Genomic DNA, 14,050 nt, shown 5'->3' with positions numbered 1-14,050 from the left:
AGTAGTATCAGTGCTTATTTTGAGTAACATTGAACTAAAATTCAATTTGAGGAAGAGCAAACCTGTATGGATTAGAGCCTTCACTTCAGTGTAAGTGGAGTCCTAATGTAATGAGTTTTCTGATCTTGCTCCCATTTCTTCCAGCTGGCAAATTGTGAATGGTGCACCTAATGTTGTACCTTGAAGTTGTAAAGATGTAGTTAGAAGAAAAGCCTGCAGTATTCCAAGTTGGTGATATTTGGAATTGTAGCATCTTCAGCCAAGAACAGGCCTCTCTGTGTGGCTGGAAAAGAGAATTACTTTTTTGAAGTAGAAATATAATGTAATTCATCCAGATATTTTAAATGTTTAAAGTAATGACAAGAGAACAACTTGTCATCATTTTCTTGAGATACTTTTGTCTTCCATCTTTTACTTTTGTTTATGTACTGATTCCATAATTGTTTGTTTTAATTTGTAGGTCCTGTTATGAATGAGCTGACGAGACTGAATTTTTTTGACGACACTGTAACAAGAGAGCTACTCTTTCACAGTATTCACGATGCTGTCCTTGCTTGCCAAGTGAAACACAGGTCTGCTTCACAGACTGCCTCAGACCTCTGAGGACTGACATCTAGCAGAATGGAAGTCAGATTTATGCTGATAGAGACTCTTTTCAAATATTTAATTTGCACAGTTTAAAGAGAGCCTAAGGCTATTTGTATCTACGGGTATAGGGTGGGGCTTTCAGTAGGAAGAGTGGACAAGGAATTTGGAAGCCTTCATGCTCTTGAATTTTTTCCTTCCATCAGGGTACAGCCTTCCAATGACATAAACATGAAATTATGCAAGGTGAGAAAACTCGTAGTAAGCTACAGTCCGAATCTGATAGACAAGGTGACATTCCTATTCCTGTTGAGAAAATGGGCACTTTAACTCACTGCAAGCTGGGATCTTGCAGAAGAAAACTGTTCTGCAATTCCAATGCACTGTACCAGTGTCTTTACAGTTTTTTTGTAGATTATTTTTAAAGCCTGATGTCAACATCTGCATACCACAGATTTGTATAAACTGTAATGATCTGCCAGCTGGATTCATGAATTCACACTGGTGGCATTAGCTGCTCCTGTTTTTAAATCTTGATGGTACAGTTGTTTTTTTAATTACCTAACCTGTCTCAACTGTGTTTATCCTTTTGTTGCCTGAATATTTTCACTCTTAAGTGAATTTCATGTTAAAAAACCTCCTGTTTAATTGTTACGTTATCAATATGGACTTTCACTGCCAAAACCTAGTTATACTTTCTAAAAAAAATAATACAGCTGGTTTTAAGCTAAAATTACTTTAGCTTCAGGTTTGTAGACAAAACTGGCTTAAGGCAGGAATGAGGCCTATTAAAATTACCTTAAGAATGGATGCCCTAAATGCAGTTGGAATAAAAAGGTAGACAAGGTCTAAAGTCTCAGTGGTCCAAAAGGAGAAATACTTTCCCATTGCCTGAGATGTCTTTCTACCAGCACTGCTGCTTCTGCCTCAGCTTTTAAGTGCTTTGTGAAATAGATTTCAGTAGAACTCCAAAATGTGTTTGGGTATTTTTAATGAATCAGTAGCTTGTTTTTTTTTCTTTTGGCCTTACAACCTGGCCACTATGGTACTCTTTGACTTTGTGTGTGTTGCAAAATATGGAAATATAATTCAGGCAAAACAGATCTTCAATGCCTGTATCCCCCTAACAACAACCAATATGAATCTGATCAAAGGTAGGAATGTGAAAGTGTTCCTCTGTAAGTTATTTCAATAGCACAGGGGCAGCGGAGGAGGGTTAAGTAATTTTGTTTAGCACCCTCAAAGCAAAGGTCCTGTGCATACGGAAATTCAGACTACTTCCTCTCTTCTCAGTGCAGAATCTGCTACTTTTATTTTGGTTCAAACTGTTGCGCTTAGGGTTTGCTTCAAGTAAACTGAGTTTTCCAAGAACTGGGGGCAGTGGGGGAAGGTGTTTCCTTTCTTTGGACTCCCCTGCCACTAGGGATAGGAAGCTTTCTGCATCAGAAGTTACTGCTTAGCTGGAGTTCAAAGTATGAATTGAATGCACGTTAACACAGTGTGTGTGTTTATTTAAAAAAAAAACTTTTGGTACATTTTATAAAGTTAACTAGTTTAACAAGCCTTTGTATCTATATACAGTATATTTTTCTACTTTCAGCTTGTTGCAGCTTCAGTTTTTAACTATGTAGTCTCTTCAGTTCACATCAAAATCTTGTCAACTTCTAAAATAAAGTGATTGTCATGACATACCAAAATTCCCTACTTTGTCTCAGCAAGACACCATATGTGGGACAAGCCAACATCCCAGGGTGCAATTGCCTGTTGTGAAGGGGTGGGCTAGGAAGAATAGACTAGACTATAGAACAGTTCAGCTGGAAGGGCCTTCAACGATCATCCAGTCCAACTGCCTGACCTCTTCAGGGATAACCAAAAGTTAATGCATGTTATTCCTCTCTAGGAAGCCCATTCCAGCATTTGAACTCCCTAAAACCAAAGAAATTTTTTGTGATGTCCAGTCTGAACCTCCCCTGGTGCAGCTCTGTGCCATTCCCTCACATTCTGTCATTGGTTATTGGGAGCAGGGACCAGCACCTCCCTCTGCACGTCCCCTCCTCAGGAGGCTGCAGAGAGCAATGAGGCCGCCCTCAGCCTCCTGTTCTGAGTGCCCTCAGCCCCTCCTCACAGGCTGTGCCTTCCTGCCCTTGTACAAGCTTTGTTGTCCTCCTCTAGAGGCTTTTGAGGAGTTTAATGTCCCTTTTATAACATGGAGGCCAGAACTGCACACAATATTCAAGGTGAGGTCACACCAACTACATGTAGTGGAAGACTCACCTCTTTTGACTGGCTGGGCTGGGCTGTGTAATGCACCCCAAACTGGTTTGCCCTTTTGGCTGCCAGGGCAGCTGTAGCTCGTGGTTAACTGATGGTTCTCCCAAGACAAACACTTACCTCGTGGCTGTGTGACACCAAATGAGCAAACGTGTGTGCTGGAGCTAGAACAATACTAACAGGTTGGTCTCTCAACCAGATTTCTTGCAGCCCTGCTGAGAGAAGAAACAATATTAAGGTCAGTCCAGAGAGTTTCAAGATTTCCTGTATGCATAGCTCAAAAAAGAGGTGAGGGGAAGAAAAAATGATAGAGTAGAGGGTGTCTTTTTCATGCAGTTTTGGCCTTCGTTACCCACCGTTTAGAGCTGAGCAAGTGTTCCCCATGTTGGGGTTATCAGCCTGTTTGCGTTCATCTCAGCAGCACTCAAGTGCTGCCATGAGCCACGTGGATGTGTCTCTACTGCTCCTCACCCTCCTGGCTCCAGCATAAGGCCCTGTCCAGGTGCCACCGCAACGCAACTGATGCTGCATTTCCCCTTGTGGCTCTCCTGGTGAGCTGCTGGTGGGGGATCAGCCTGTGTGGGGCTGGTGCTGTGCACCCGACTCCTAATTACTAGCAGCATTGCTGGTAATTCATCCAGTAAAGTAAAATCTGGAAGCTTTTGATTGGTCTTACTGTGCTTTGCTGCCACCAGCTGAGCCAGTGCTCTCCAGCCTGTTACCTACTGAAAAGTAAATGGATTTCCCTTCTGCTGAGGATTTAGATACCAAGAAGTTTAAATCCCACCTTAAGCTTGTCAGTGCTGGTTTAAACAAACCCACATCCTTTTTCCTCTTCCCTTTGCCTACATTCAGACGCTCACTGCTGAAGCCTCACCACGGCAAACAGCACTGAGAAGCCGAGGTCCTGCTGGATGTCGAGATGCGACTTAACGCTGAGAACAATATTCCTTTCTCCTTACTTTTTCGCAAGAGCACTGATGGTAATTCAGGATACAAGCACCAGCTTTTTCCTATATACTTTACTTACCCTTCTTAAATAAAAGGTACATTTCGTTTCAAGTGCTGAACTTTGAGCCATATTTAGTCACTGCGGCTTTCTGACCCACTTTCCTCTCTGGCTCAGAATGAAAATATTCTGTCCTACCACTAAACCTGCACCCTACCCAAACCCTCTTCCCCCCCCCCCCCAAAAAAAAAAATTGTTGAAATTGAACCTGATAAAATTTCTCTCTTTCAAGATAAAACTGCTCCCAAACATCTTTACATTCCCAGGTGTTTCTTCAGGCTCTTTTCTCTAACTCACTTTTCACAGTTTGATGCAATGCCTGAAAAAGGTCGAATGAAAGTATGTTGCTTTTCAGCGACCTATCTGTGCAGCTCTACAGGAACATGACAGATAAATATCAACCTTTTATCTGCGGCCACCAACTACAAGCAATTTTCCAGCTACTGAAGCAGCAGGACCCCACCAGGGTGACCTCTGTGTTTAGTGGCATCCTATACAAGTAATATGACATATCAAAGTACTCACTAGTAGATTTAGACTGATGTCAAACTTCAAGGTTTTTTTAGAGCAGGAACGTGAGGAAACAATCTTCATTTCCTTAGTGCTCTGAAATTACACTCACTTCTTCCTCCCTCTTGATGCAACACTTACTATTTAGTAAGAAACAGAAGAATCTCTGAAAAAGGGATGAAGAAAAAGATTTCCCCCCCTGTAGAGTGGTTATGATAGTATGAAAGCACCAGCGTTCACCCATGGAGAGAAAACAGAGCCTTTCATGTCTTCCCCAAGCTTGGCAGTGACTGACCACTAAGCACATGAGCTGAGCTGTTTGTGCTTTCTCCTTAGCTCAACATTTGCATTTTCTTTTGTCCTTTTCTTGGAACACACCTACACCTTGCTGCTTAGCATCAAGCATTTCTGAGCACACCCTGAAGCACTGCAGTCACTTTGGGATCTTTCAGCACTTCCCCAGCTTAGACTCTAAGTTTTGGGGTGTAAACGGTGGCTGGCCATCTGAATGCAAGATTTCTAACACTACTCTGGTATCCAATTTAAAAATACTTTGCTGCTTTAGGCTGTGGTGTTAAGACTTTTCTACAGCAGCAATACTCCACTAAGTGTGGAACACATTCATAAATAAATCCCATCTGTTATTTGGAATATTTCATTTATTTCTTGCTTCCAAGAACAAGACACGAATGACTACATGTGGATTTTGGTTTCACAAAGTTAAACTACAGAAAGAGGAAAAATTCTCCAAGGTATTAGTTGTAGGTCATGTAGCGGGGAGTAGCACTGAACTTCGCGTAGGATTTAATGACTTTGTTCACTGCTTCTAGGAAGTCTTTCTCAGTTGCAATTTTTCGACGTGCTCGGATCGCGAACATGCCTGCCTCTGTGCAGACGCTGCGAATCTCAGCTCCTTTAAAAGAAAGGGGCAAATGAATTCAACACTGACCACCAACAGAGAGGAAGCATATGCAAAATATTTTTAAAAAACTCACCTGTGCTATTAGGACACAGTCGAGCCAACAGCTCAAATCTTATGTCCCTTTCAACACTCATTGAACGAGCGTGTATCTTGAATATGTGAGTTCGCCCCTGAAAAAGAGTGGATAGAAGTGTTCATGGTGCAAAAAAGGTGGTAACTTGACTTGCTCTTAGCATGTAGCTGTCCTCTTCCACAGCAAGGGCAGATGGAAAATGAGAGGTAGGAAATTAGAGTTTTATTTGCTATGTCTGAACTAGAATACTTAAGCAACGGAAAACTACCTGTCCATGAAACTGAATTAAGAAAGTAACTGAAAGAGCTTTAATGGCAGAAGTACCTCTAAAGAGCTAAATAAAGCACATTCCAACTAAACTACTAAATCATGGAACCAGTTAAAGAATTCTTTATCTATTCAGTCAGAAATATACATATACATAGCTACACCTTCCCTGCCAGGGATGGAATTTGTGCAGTGGGGGAAAACCTTCTTTTGCACATCTTTAATCTCCCAGGTTTCTATGTGGCTTCACCTAAGAGTGCTGCTTTTGTTAATTCTCGTAAACTGTTTCCAGACAGTAATGCCCTAACTGAAGAAACACTCAAAATCAGAACACTCAGAATATATTTGACAGTGAAAGAAAGCATTCTGACCTCAAGATCAGGCAAGCTAAACTCTATCTTCCTATCCAACCTCCCAGGCCTCATCAGTGCTGGATCCAGAGTATCAGGTCTGTTTGTAGCCATCAGCACTTTGATGTTGCCTCGTGGGTCAAAACCATCCAACTGGTTGATCAGCTCCAGCATGGTGCGCTGCACTTCGTTGTCACCCCCAGCCCCATCATCGAAACGAGCACCTGGAGAGAGAAAACGGGAGAGAAAACACAAAGTAAGAGAGGGACCTTCAGAGCAGGCAACGTCAAAGCTGCCGTATATCAGACAATAGGAGAAATATATTTAAATTAGATACAAATATTTGTGATGAGTTCATAAAAAGGTGTGAGGGTATTAGTTGAAAATGACACATTTTGAACAAAAAGTGATTGGTGCTATCTGTCACTTATAATAAACACTGTATCTTCATCCTTGATATTACAGGGCCTATCTCCTTGCCTAGTAACTGCCCAAAATGCTGATGTATAAATGTATCTTGGTGGGTTTTGTTTGTTTGTTTTTTAGTATTTTTTTTTAATTTACGTTCCCTCAACCAAAATCCTCCCCACTTGCCTATGTAAAAATTGTTTTACTTTCAAACGACTGAAGTGCTTCCTTTGGGAGAAAAACAAACAAACAAAAAAAAACACATAGTTTTTAGGCAGTAATAAAGATTTAGTACGTAGCCTAGAACCTGAAGAGGGTTTAAGTTAACAGTACTTTTTCCAAATAAAACAGAGAAGTTTTTACTAAAGTTTAAATAATCCAGGTGTTACAAACATGCAGAAATGACTTCACATCTGGACTAAATATGTTCAGGCTACGTAAACAACCTCTTGATAGCTTCCCAGATACAGTATGTGCTAGTAGTATTTAGGTATTTACAAGCAAGCTTCTTGAAATGCAGCAACAAGGGTAAAGAATTACAACGCAAAAAGAAAATCTGGAAGTTCTATTATGAAAGTAGAGATATGTACTACAAACATACCTCCAATGGCATCAATTTCATCAAAGAATATGAGACAAGCTTTTTTAGTTCTGGCCATTTCAAAGAGTTCACGAACCATTCGAGCTCCCTGAAAGGAAAAAACAACCACACCCACACCTCAAAGTTTTGTTACAGATTCAAGGTACGTTAAAGGAAAACTATCACACTTTTCACGCCTCCAAACAATTCTAAGTTTCCAACGATAAAACTCTTCTTATTTGTACAAATATATGTATAACCAGAAATTCATAAATCTTAAAGAAATTTATAAAGGAGAGAAGAGACATATTACTGCTCTTAAATTCAGAAGTAGTCCAGATGAAGTCATTTACCTCAGGGCCAACTGAAGTGGCACTGTTGGGAACAAAATCCTCATTCCAGAGTCCCCCAAACCACAGATTAAACACTGCACTGCAAAATCCATTTCATCAGTGACAGTGTAGCTAAGGTGTTATAACTGATTGCCTGACAATTCTTCTACCCCCTTCTACCTCCAGCATGCTAGATCATCCATCCATCATATCCACTAGGGTGTCTGGTCCCCACAACTGCAGCTCTGCAATTCACTCCACACTCCATTAAGTATTTGCTCTTACCTCTCCCACGTACTTCTGCACCAACTCAGATCCAATTACTCTGATGAAGCAGGCATCAGTCCTGTTAGCAACAGCACGGGCACAAAGTGTTTTGCCCGTACCAGGTGGCCCAAACAAAAGTACTCCTTTGGGAGGCTCGATTCCAAGGTTCACAAATCTTTCAGGCTGTAATGGTGGGAAACAGAGGGCATCAAAGATTATGTGCCAAGTAAGAAAATCATTAATGACAAGCAATAAATCCGAAACTAGACCGGATTTCATTTGTTAAAACTAGACCTCTTTATAGTTATTTACATTCAGCTACATTACCATTTTTTTTTTTTCAAATGCTAATAGATAACCAGAATAGTTTTAAAATAATAGGAGTTTCAATCTAGAGGTAACTTACATGAAGCAGAGGGGTTTCAACCACCTCTCTGAGCTTTTCAATCTGCTCTTTACAACCACCAACATCACTGTAAGTGACATCTGGTTTTTCTTCCACCTGCATAACAAAAAGGTAAATTAGAAGTTAACCTGATGCTGCAGGCATGAACTCCAGGCCTTCAACAGCCCAGAACAAAATCCGTCCAAAGAAACTAAAATTACAAGATCAAACAGTATCATAATAAGTAAAGGCAATTCTCACTTGCATCATGGTGACTGTGGGATCAATCTTTGGAGGCAAAGGGATGTGGATTTGATACTTGTTCCTGTCCACCCTGTTGAGAAGAAATAAAGAATATTTATTTTAACAAGAGTTAATTAAACTGCTATGTAGAAATAACTCTGTAAAGATGAAGCAGAATTTTCAAACTATTATTTTCTCTGGCATGGAGATAACCCAGCCCTCAAAGCTAATAGTCAGATGGGCTAGAAACTGGAATTTCTTCTGCAGAGAAGTTCAAGGCTTCCAAAAATATTAATTCCAAAATATTTTAAAAACTAAACTTCAAAATCTCCTGGAGAGCAAACTGGTAAAATATTGATTCTACAGATAACTGCCTTCATCCCTTAAGCAAACATTTCCTGGAGCTGCTCTGTGTGTATTTGTGTAGACAGTCACAGAGAAAGCACACTGCTCAGGCTCCCTGAAAGCTGGGACTATCGGGGCCCACAGTGAAATGTTTCAGTCCACAGTGCACTGAACTTGTTTTCAATAGAATGAGATCAAAAACGTTTCCAGCAGAGCAGGCAGATAAGTTATTGTCTTCTAACAGAAAGACATTGTTATGATTTCAACTACTGTGAAAATATCAAATGTCGGTTGTTGATGTCAACCCAATGGACCAGATGAGAAAGCTTCAGTCTTCAGTAAAACTCTAAGAACACAAGGATTTTGCTTACCCAACTCTCATGCCTTCTTCTATATCAGTAGGTGCCACCTGGTCACTGAGATCCACCACAAATTTGGCAAACTGTTTGACATTGATAATGTACTTGGGATCCTCGGAGTCTGCATTGATGATCTTTGTACACCTAATACAGAACATACAATTAATGCCACCAGGTAAACAATTAACTGCCCTGCTATTTCTGTAAGCACCACGAAACAGAGTGATTGTATCCTCCAAACATATTGGAAGAGCTATTGTACTTGTGATTCTATTATTATAGCATCATGCAATAATTATAAAAGTAAATGCAAGTGTGAAATATGTAATACACCATCAAGCATAACACACTTGCTTTTTGATGTGATGATTAGAAGTATTCTCAATATGCACAAAATGTGAAGCTTCTTTAAGAAAAAAAAAAAAAAAAAGTCTACCTAAGTTATAAATCACATTTTTAACATTATGCAGCTCCACTCCAAAACTGAAGAAAGAGTGCACCCACCTGGCGACCTGTAATGGCTGCTCACTTTGGAGAGTTTGCTTATCTGCAGCCAAATCCCAAAGGGCAGGAGGAGCCAGGCCGGTGTCAGATTCCTTAATTCCTAGGTAAAACACAGACAGGCTGAGGAGGAAGAAGCTAAGTGGTATGTCAGCAACTTTTTACATACTGAGAACCCTACATATAAGTCTGCTGGAAGCTTTTTAAGATCTCTAAATAAACACGTACACACACCTCTAGTGAAAAACACATGCAAATCTCCTTAATGAGCTCCCTAAAGAAACAAGGACTATTGTGCCAGTGCCAGCTGAATACACAAACGCCAGTCTATCCATTCTCTAATACAATTTTGCAGTATGAATAACAACACCCAAACCTGAGAGAGATAACACAAGCATATTTCAAAACAGTTTCAGAAAAGGAGTGAAAGCCTGCAAGTGTTTTCACTGAGGGAAAGCTTTAGTGCAAGATATTAGAAGCTAAGGGATTCATACAGATGGAAGACCTTGTAGATCTCCCAAAACATGGATACACAAATACCATCTCCATCATACATTTGAAAAAATAAAAAGATCAAGGATTTTTTTTATTAGACCTGCCTAATCAAAAATGAGACTGCCACCTACAAAGTAAAAGTCCCACATTACCAGATAAAGAAATGCATCCTTTAGGGAAAAATAACATTAATAAAATCAATGCAGAAGTTGTTTAAAATCAACTTCTTAAAACACCCATTTCAGTGTATGTCTCTCTTCTACTGCAAGTTATGTTAAGAAGGAAAGATACCTGTGAGCTCATTGATTTTCTTAAGTAGTTGTTGGATATCATCTTCTACTTGCTTGATCTGCCTTGAGTATGTGCTCTGGCCCTGGAAAAGAAATTTTGTGTTGATTTTGCAACTCAGATAATTTTTTATCTAGGAAAAAATGCCAATAGATGCTGAGCATCACGATGTTCAAAAGACTGTCTTGGTATAATAAAAAGCTATTGATCACAACAAAAAAAGACTGTATTAAGTTCCAGCAATAATAATAATTCTGCCCAACAAAAAGAGTGCAGTTTCACAGTCCTGAGCAATGTGCAAGTGGAAATTTCTCCTATCTGTCAGATTCAAGGATTTGTTTTTCCTTTTAAACCTGTTCAGCCTTATTTTGTAACTGTTCTCTTCTTAAGCTCTAAAAAGGACTTTGTAAAAATTATATACAGAAGGAGTTCTGCATGCAGTAGCTGAATAGCACCAAATGAAAAATCATTTGTACAAGTGCTTTTACTACTTTATCCAACCTCTCTATCACCCACAGGATATAGCAAAAAGATCAAGGGGCATATGAGATTCTCAATGGTGATAAAATGCTTTGCTATCTTGCCTGGCCTAATGCCAGCAGATCTGCATTTCCTTTACAAGATCTCCCTCGTACCAATCTGGCAACAAAAAAAGATGCCACAGTGTGCTCAACCCTTATTTCAGAGTCCTTACACAGTTGCAGAGTTGTACTGTCAGTGAAATTTAGACTTCTGGCAAACATATTCAAATCTAGACATACGCTAAGCTGAAAGTTTCTCTTTTTCTGAAGGGTCCTTAAACAGACCCACTGCACTTTCTGGCAGAGAGGGGAAGTTTGCATTTTAAGCCTTATTGTCCATGGAACACACCTCCCAGGATTATGCTATCCCTGATAAGCTCTGTGTATCCCTCTCAAAGATTTTTCTAACCAGATACAAGCAAATTGGATAGAGTCTTAAAGATAGTTCTTTATAATGCAAGGAAAATTGGCTACTTGGTGAAAAAGCCCTACTAAACCCTAGCCATTAGAACCCCATGACAATCAGCTACAAGATACAGAGCAAAAATTTAAAAATACTTCATTAGCTCCAAGATAACTAGATTTTTTAGGGTTGTGAGCTGGGTTTGGAGCTTTCTTGTTAGAACGGATAAGGGAAAAACGATTTTGGCAGGAGAAAAAAGCAATAGGAGAAGCAGATCTGCTGACTATTCACTAAATACATGTCCCACCACTTGTGTATTCAATTTGTGACTAGACTCTTTTTTTAGTTTAACACTCTTGCATACAAATGTTACTTACGTAGGTTTTCAGCAAGGCAATATCTCCTTCATCCAGTGCTGAAACAAGACAGGAAAGACTTAGATTCTAATTATAAAACAAAAACGGTATCAAACCTGCTTCTAAAAGATGCAAATACACATTTTTATGAATGCTTGCCTTATTGTTATGTACAAATCCCTCAAAATGGATCCTTTTGAGTCTTTTGTTTTCTTTTGATTTAGTGAAAATAAATAAAGTGTCAGACGTTCAAGAAAAACAAAACTGTCTCCAGCTACACTCTTAAGTATCTGTACCATCCAGAGCTCACAGTAAGCAAACTACTTAAACTCTGACTTGCTCAGGGTAACTTGTCATCGGTGACTGTATAGAAAATGAACAGAAGAAATCAAAACTTCATCTTTTCAACCTTCTGGTTTATGTTTAAGAATACATCAATTAAAATCCAAATAACTTTTGTACAACCACATCAATCACCACCTTCTAGCAGTGCTGTCTCTCTCGAGTTGTGCAGCGTGAGCAGAGAACAACAACCATATCTAAGCTCATCTCAATAACAAAAAACTCCTGTGAACTAATAAAGCCGCCAGGAATCAATAACTACCATAAAGCTGATTTTTAATAGTATAAAATGTACACATGGGAATGGTTGCACGAGGCAAGATAAACAGTTTGGTCCTATATATATCCCTTCTCCAACAAGAAGGTCTATGATCATAGCAAATGCTTAGTGACCTCCCACTTCTGGGTCTTATGTTGTTATTAAAAGTCCTTAAAATATTTTCTTTACATGAGCATTTCCTAACAACTCTTTGAACCCCTGTCAACTTTCAGCAACTTTTGGTGGAATATACAGGAAAAAATCCCCTGGTTTAACTCACATTGTGCTTCCTTTTACCTGACTTAGACTTGGAATTTAAACATTTTACTTGGGCCTCTAAATCCGTGCATCAGATCAAGCACCATCAGCTTTTAAACGTCTAAGCTTTCACACTGAGTCCTGTCCCACAGGGTTGTCCCAGTGAACTCCCTCTGTTAAGAAAAATGTGACAATTACTGTTGGTCCCTACTTACTTCCACATCACTTGCAGTTTAACAGACCTGCACCATTCCCTCTCCTGTCTCCCCAAAGCTCTACCTTTTCAGACCAAAACCTGCTCTTCACCTAAGCACCCCTAGCATTTTGTTGTTCTCTCTCCTCCAATTTCCCTGTAGCCTTTTTATGACAGAGGGAGCCAAAAACACACAGCATGAAGGATCTGGGCACACTGTGTATTACACAGTGTTTCGAGGAGATATTTTCTGTACTGATCTGTATTTCTCCTCCGATTATTTGCACTATCCCATTGACTTTTTGGTATCTACTAAACACTACCCTGCTATAATTCAGAAATCATTCTCGAGGGGCAGAAGTTCAAAGTCCACCATTGATGCCATATAGGTTTGCTTTTATCCTCCAGATGTTATTATTTTGCAACTAACGGCGTGAACTAAACAGGCAGGTGAAATCCACCCAGTGTGAGGCACAACTGGTGGCTTTCAGGCTGTGTCAGTGTCACCAGAGGGAACTGCTGCCCTGCTTTCTCTGAAGTCCTTACTGAAGGGATGGGATCACAGGGAATTTGGCAGTGTGCTGTGGAGGACTCCACTCACGAAAAAAAACTAAATATCATGTTTACTCATGCTGATCTTTTAATTACGCCGCGTAGTAGCGAATCAGGCTTTCCAAGACCCTCTCCTCACAGAACCAAGCCGCAACGCCCAGATCTAACGCGTTTTTTCACGGTTTTAACCCATTTTTCCCCCCTTTCTGCCGCTCCCCCCCGAGGCCCGGCCCCTCGGTGCGCCCTGCGGGAGCTGGGCGGGGGGGCCGGCGGCCTCTCCCCCGGCCGGCGGCGGCCCCTCACCGCGGATGGGCTTCTCCTCCTTCTCCTCCTCCTTCGTTTTCCGCTGGTCGGCGCCCAGGTAGTCCGGCATCGCGCCTTCCCTCGCTTCTCTTCCTCCTTTTCTCCTGCGGAAGGCCCGGCGCTGCTGTGTAACGCTTCCGGGGCTCCGCTGCCTCCTCCTCCTCCTCCTCCCCTTCCTCCTCCTCCTCTTTTTCCTCCTCCAGCCCCTCAGCCGGGCTGCTCCCTGCCCTCCCGCTGTGTTTCCGAGGAGAGCGGTCCCCCCGTGTCCCCCCGTGATGCCCCGGTGTGATGGTTTAGGGAGTGCCCCCCACCCCCCGTGTGATGGGACATGGCGGTCCCAGAGCGTGCCCAGAGCAGGGCTGTGAGGCTGCTGCAGGGGCTGGAGCACAAGTCCTGTGAGGAGAGGCTGAGGGAGCTGGGGGTGTTTGATCTGGAGAAAAGGAGGCTCAGGGCAGACCTCACTGATCTCTACAAAGGAAGGTGTGGGGAGCTGGGGGTCGGCCTCTTCTCACAGGGAACTGGTGACAGGACCAGAGGGAATGGCCTCGAGTTGTGCCAGGGGAGGTTCAGGCTGGCAATGAGGAGCTATTTCTGCTCAGAAAGAGCAGTCAGGCACTGGGACGGGTTGCCCAGGGAGGTGGTGGAGTCACCGTCCCTGGGGGTGTTCAAGGAG

At 41.4% G+C, this 14,050-nt stretch overlaps 2 protein-coding genes across 2 annotated transcripts in view; one reads left to right on the top strand and one right to left on the bottom strand.

Annotated features, from left to right (window-relative positions):
* Positions 1-2,282, top strand: part of SLC26A5 (solute carrier family 26 member 5) — a 34,034-nt gene extending 31,752 nt beyond the window's left edge. The window contains exon 20 of the mRNA XM_027459447.3: positions 461-2,282. Coding sequence (XP_027315248.1) covers positions 461-603 — 143 coding nt within the window. The 3' untranslated portion in view covers positions 604-2,282. The remainder of the gene's footprint in view (positions 1-460) is intronic.
* A 2,732-nt stretch (positions 2,283-5,014) lies between these two features.
* Positions 5,015-13,551, bottom strand: PSMC2 (proteasome 26S subunit, ATPase 2). The gene is made up of 12 exons (XM_027459457.3): positions 13,378-13,551; positions 11,492-11,529; positions 10,194-10,275; positions 9,411-9,510; positions 8,919-9,050; positions 8,221-8,293; positions 7,981-8,076; positions 7,593-7,757; positions 6,997-7,084; positions 6,009-6,211; positions 5,371-5,467; positions 5,015-5,288 (listed from the first exon to the last, which is right to left on the bottom strand). Exons 1-12 carry the CDS (start codon positions 13,445-13,447, stop codon positions 5,131-5,133), a joined length of 1,302 nt encoding a protein of 433 aa, XP_027315258.1. The 5' UTR covers positions 13,448-13,551; the 3' UTR covers positions 5,015-5,130.
* Positions 13,552-14,050: the final 499 nt, after the last annotated feature.

The sequence above is a fragment of the Anas platyrhynchos genome, chromosome 1 (genome assembly GCF_047663525.1).
Source record: "Anas platyrhynchos isolate ZD024472 breed Pekin duck chromosome 1, IASCAAS_PekinDuck_T2T, whole genome shotgun sequence".
In the NCBI taxonomy this organism is placed as follows: Eukaryota; Metazoa; Chordata; class Aves; order Anseriformes; family Anatidae; genus Anas; species Anas platyrhynchos.
The sequence above is the reverse complement of the archived record's forward strand: the minus strand, read 5'-3'. Positions and strand labels throughout refer to the sequence as shown.

What these genes read in the sequence shown, in the direction of transcription:
- PSMC2 (XM_027459457.3), bottom strand. Translation starts at nt 13,447, where the DNA reads ATGCCGGACTACCTGGGCGCCGACCAGCGGAAAACGAAGGAGGAGGAG. An exon ending in CAGCCATTACAGGTCGCCAG is followed by an intron (nt 9,051 to 9,410) that starts GTGGGTGCACTC and finishes GTTCTGTATTAG; the next exon opens with GTGTACAAAGATCATCAATG. An exon ending in CCACAGTCACCATGATGCAA is followed by an intron (nt 8,077 to 8,220) that starts GTGAGAATTGCC and finishes TTTGTTATGCAG; the next exon opens with GTGGAAGAAAAACCAGATGT.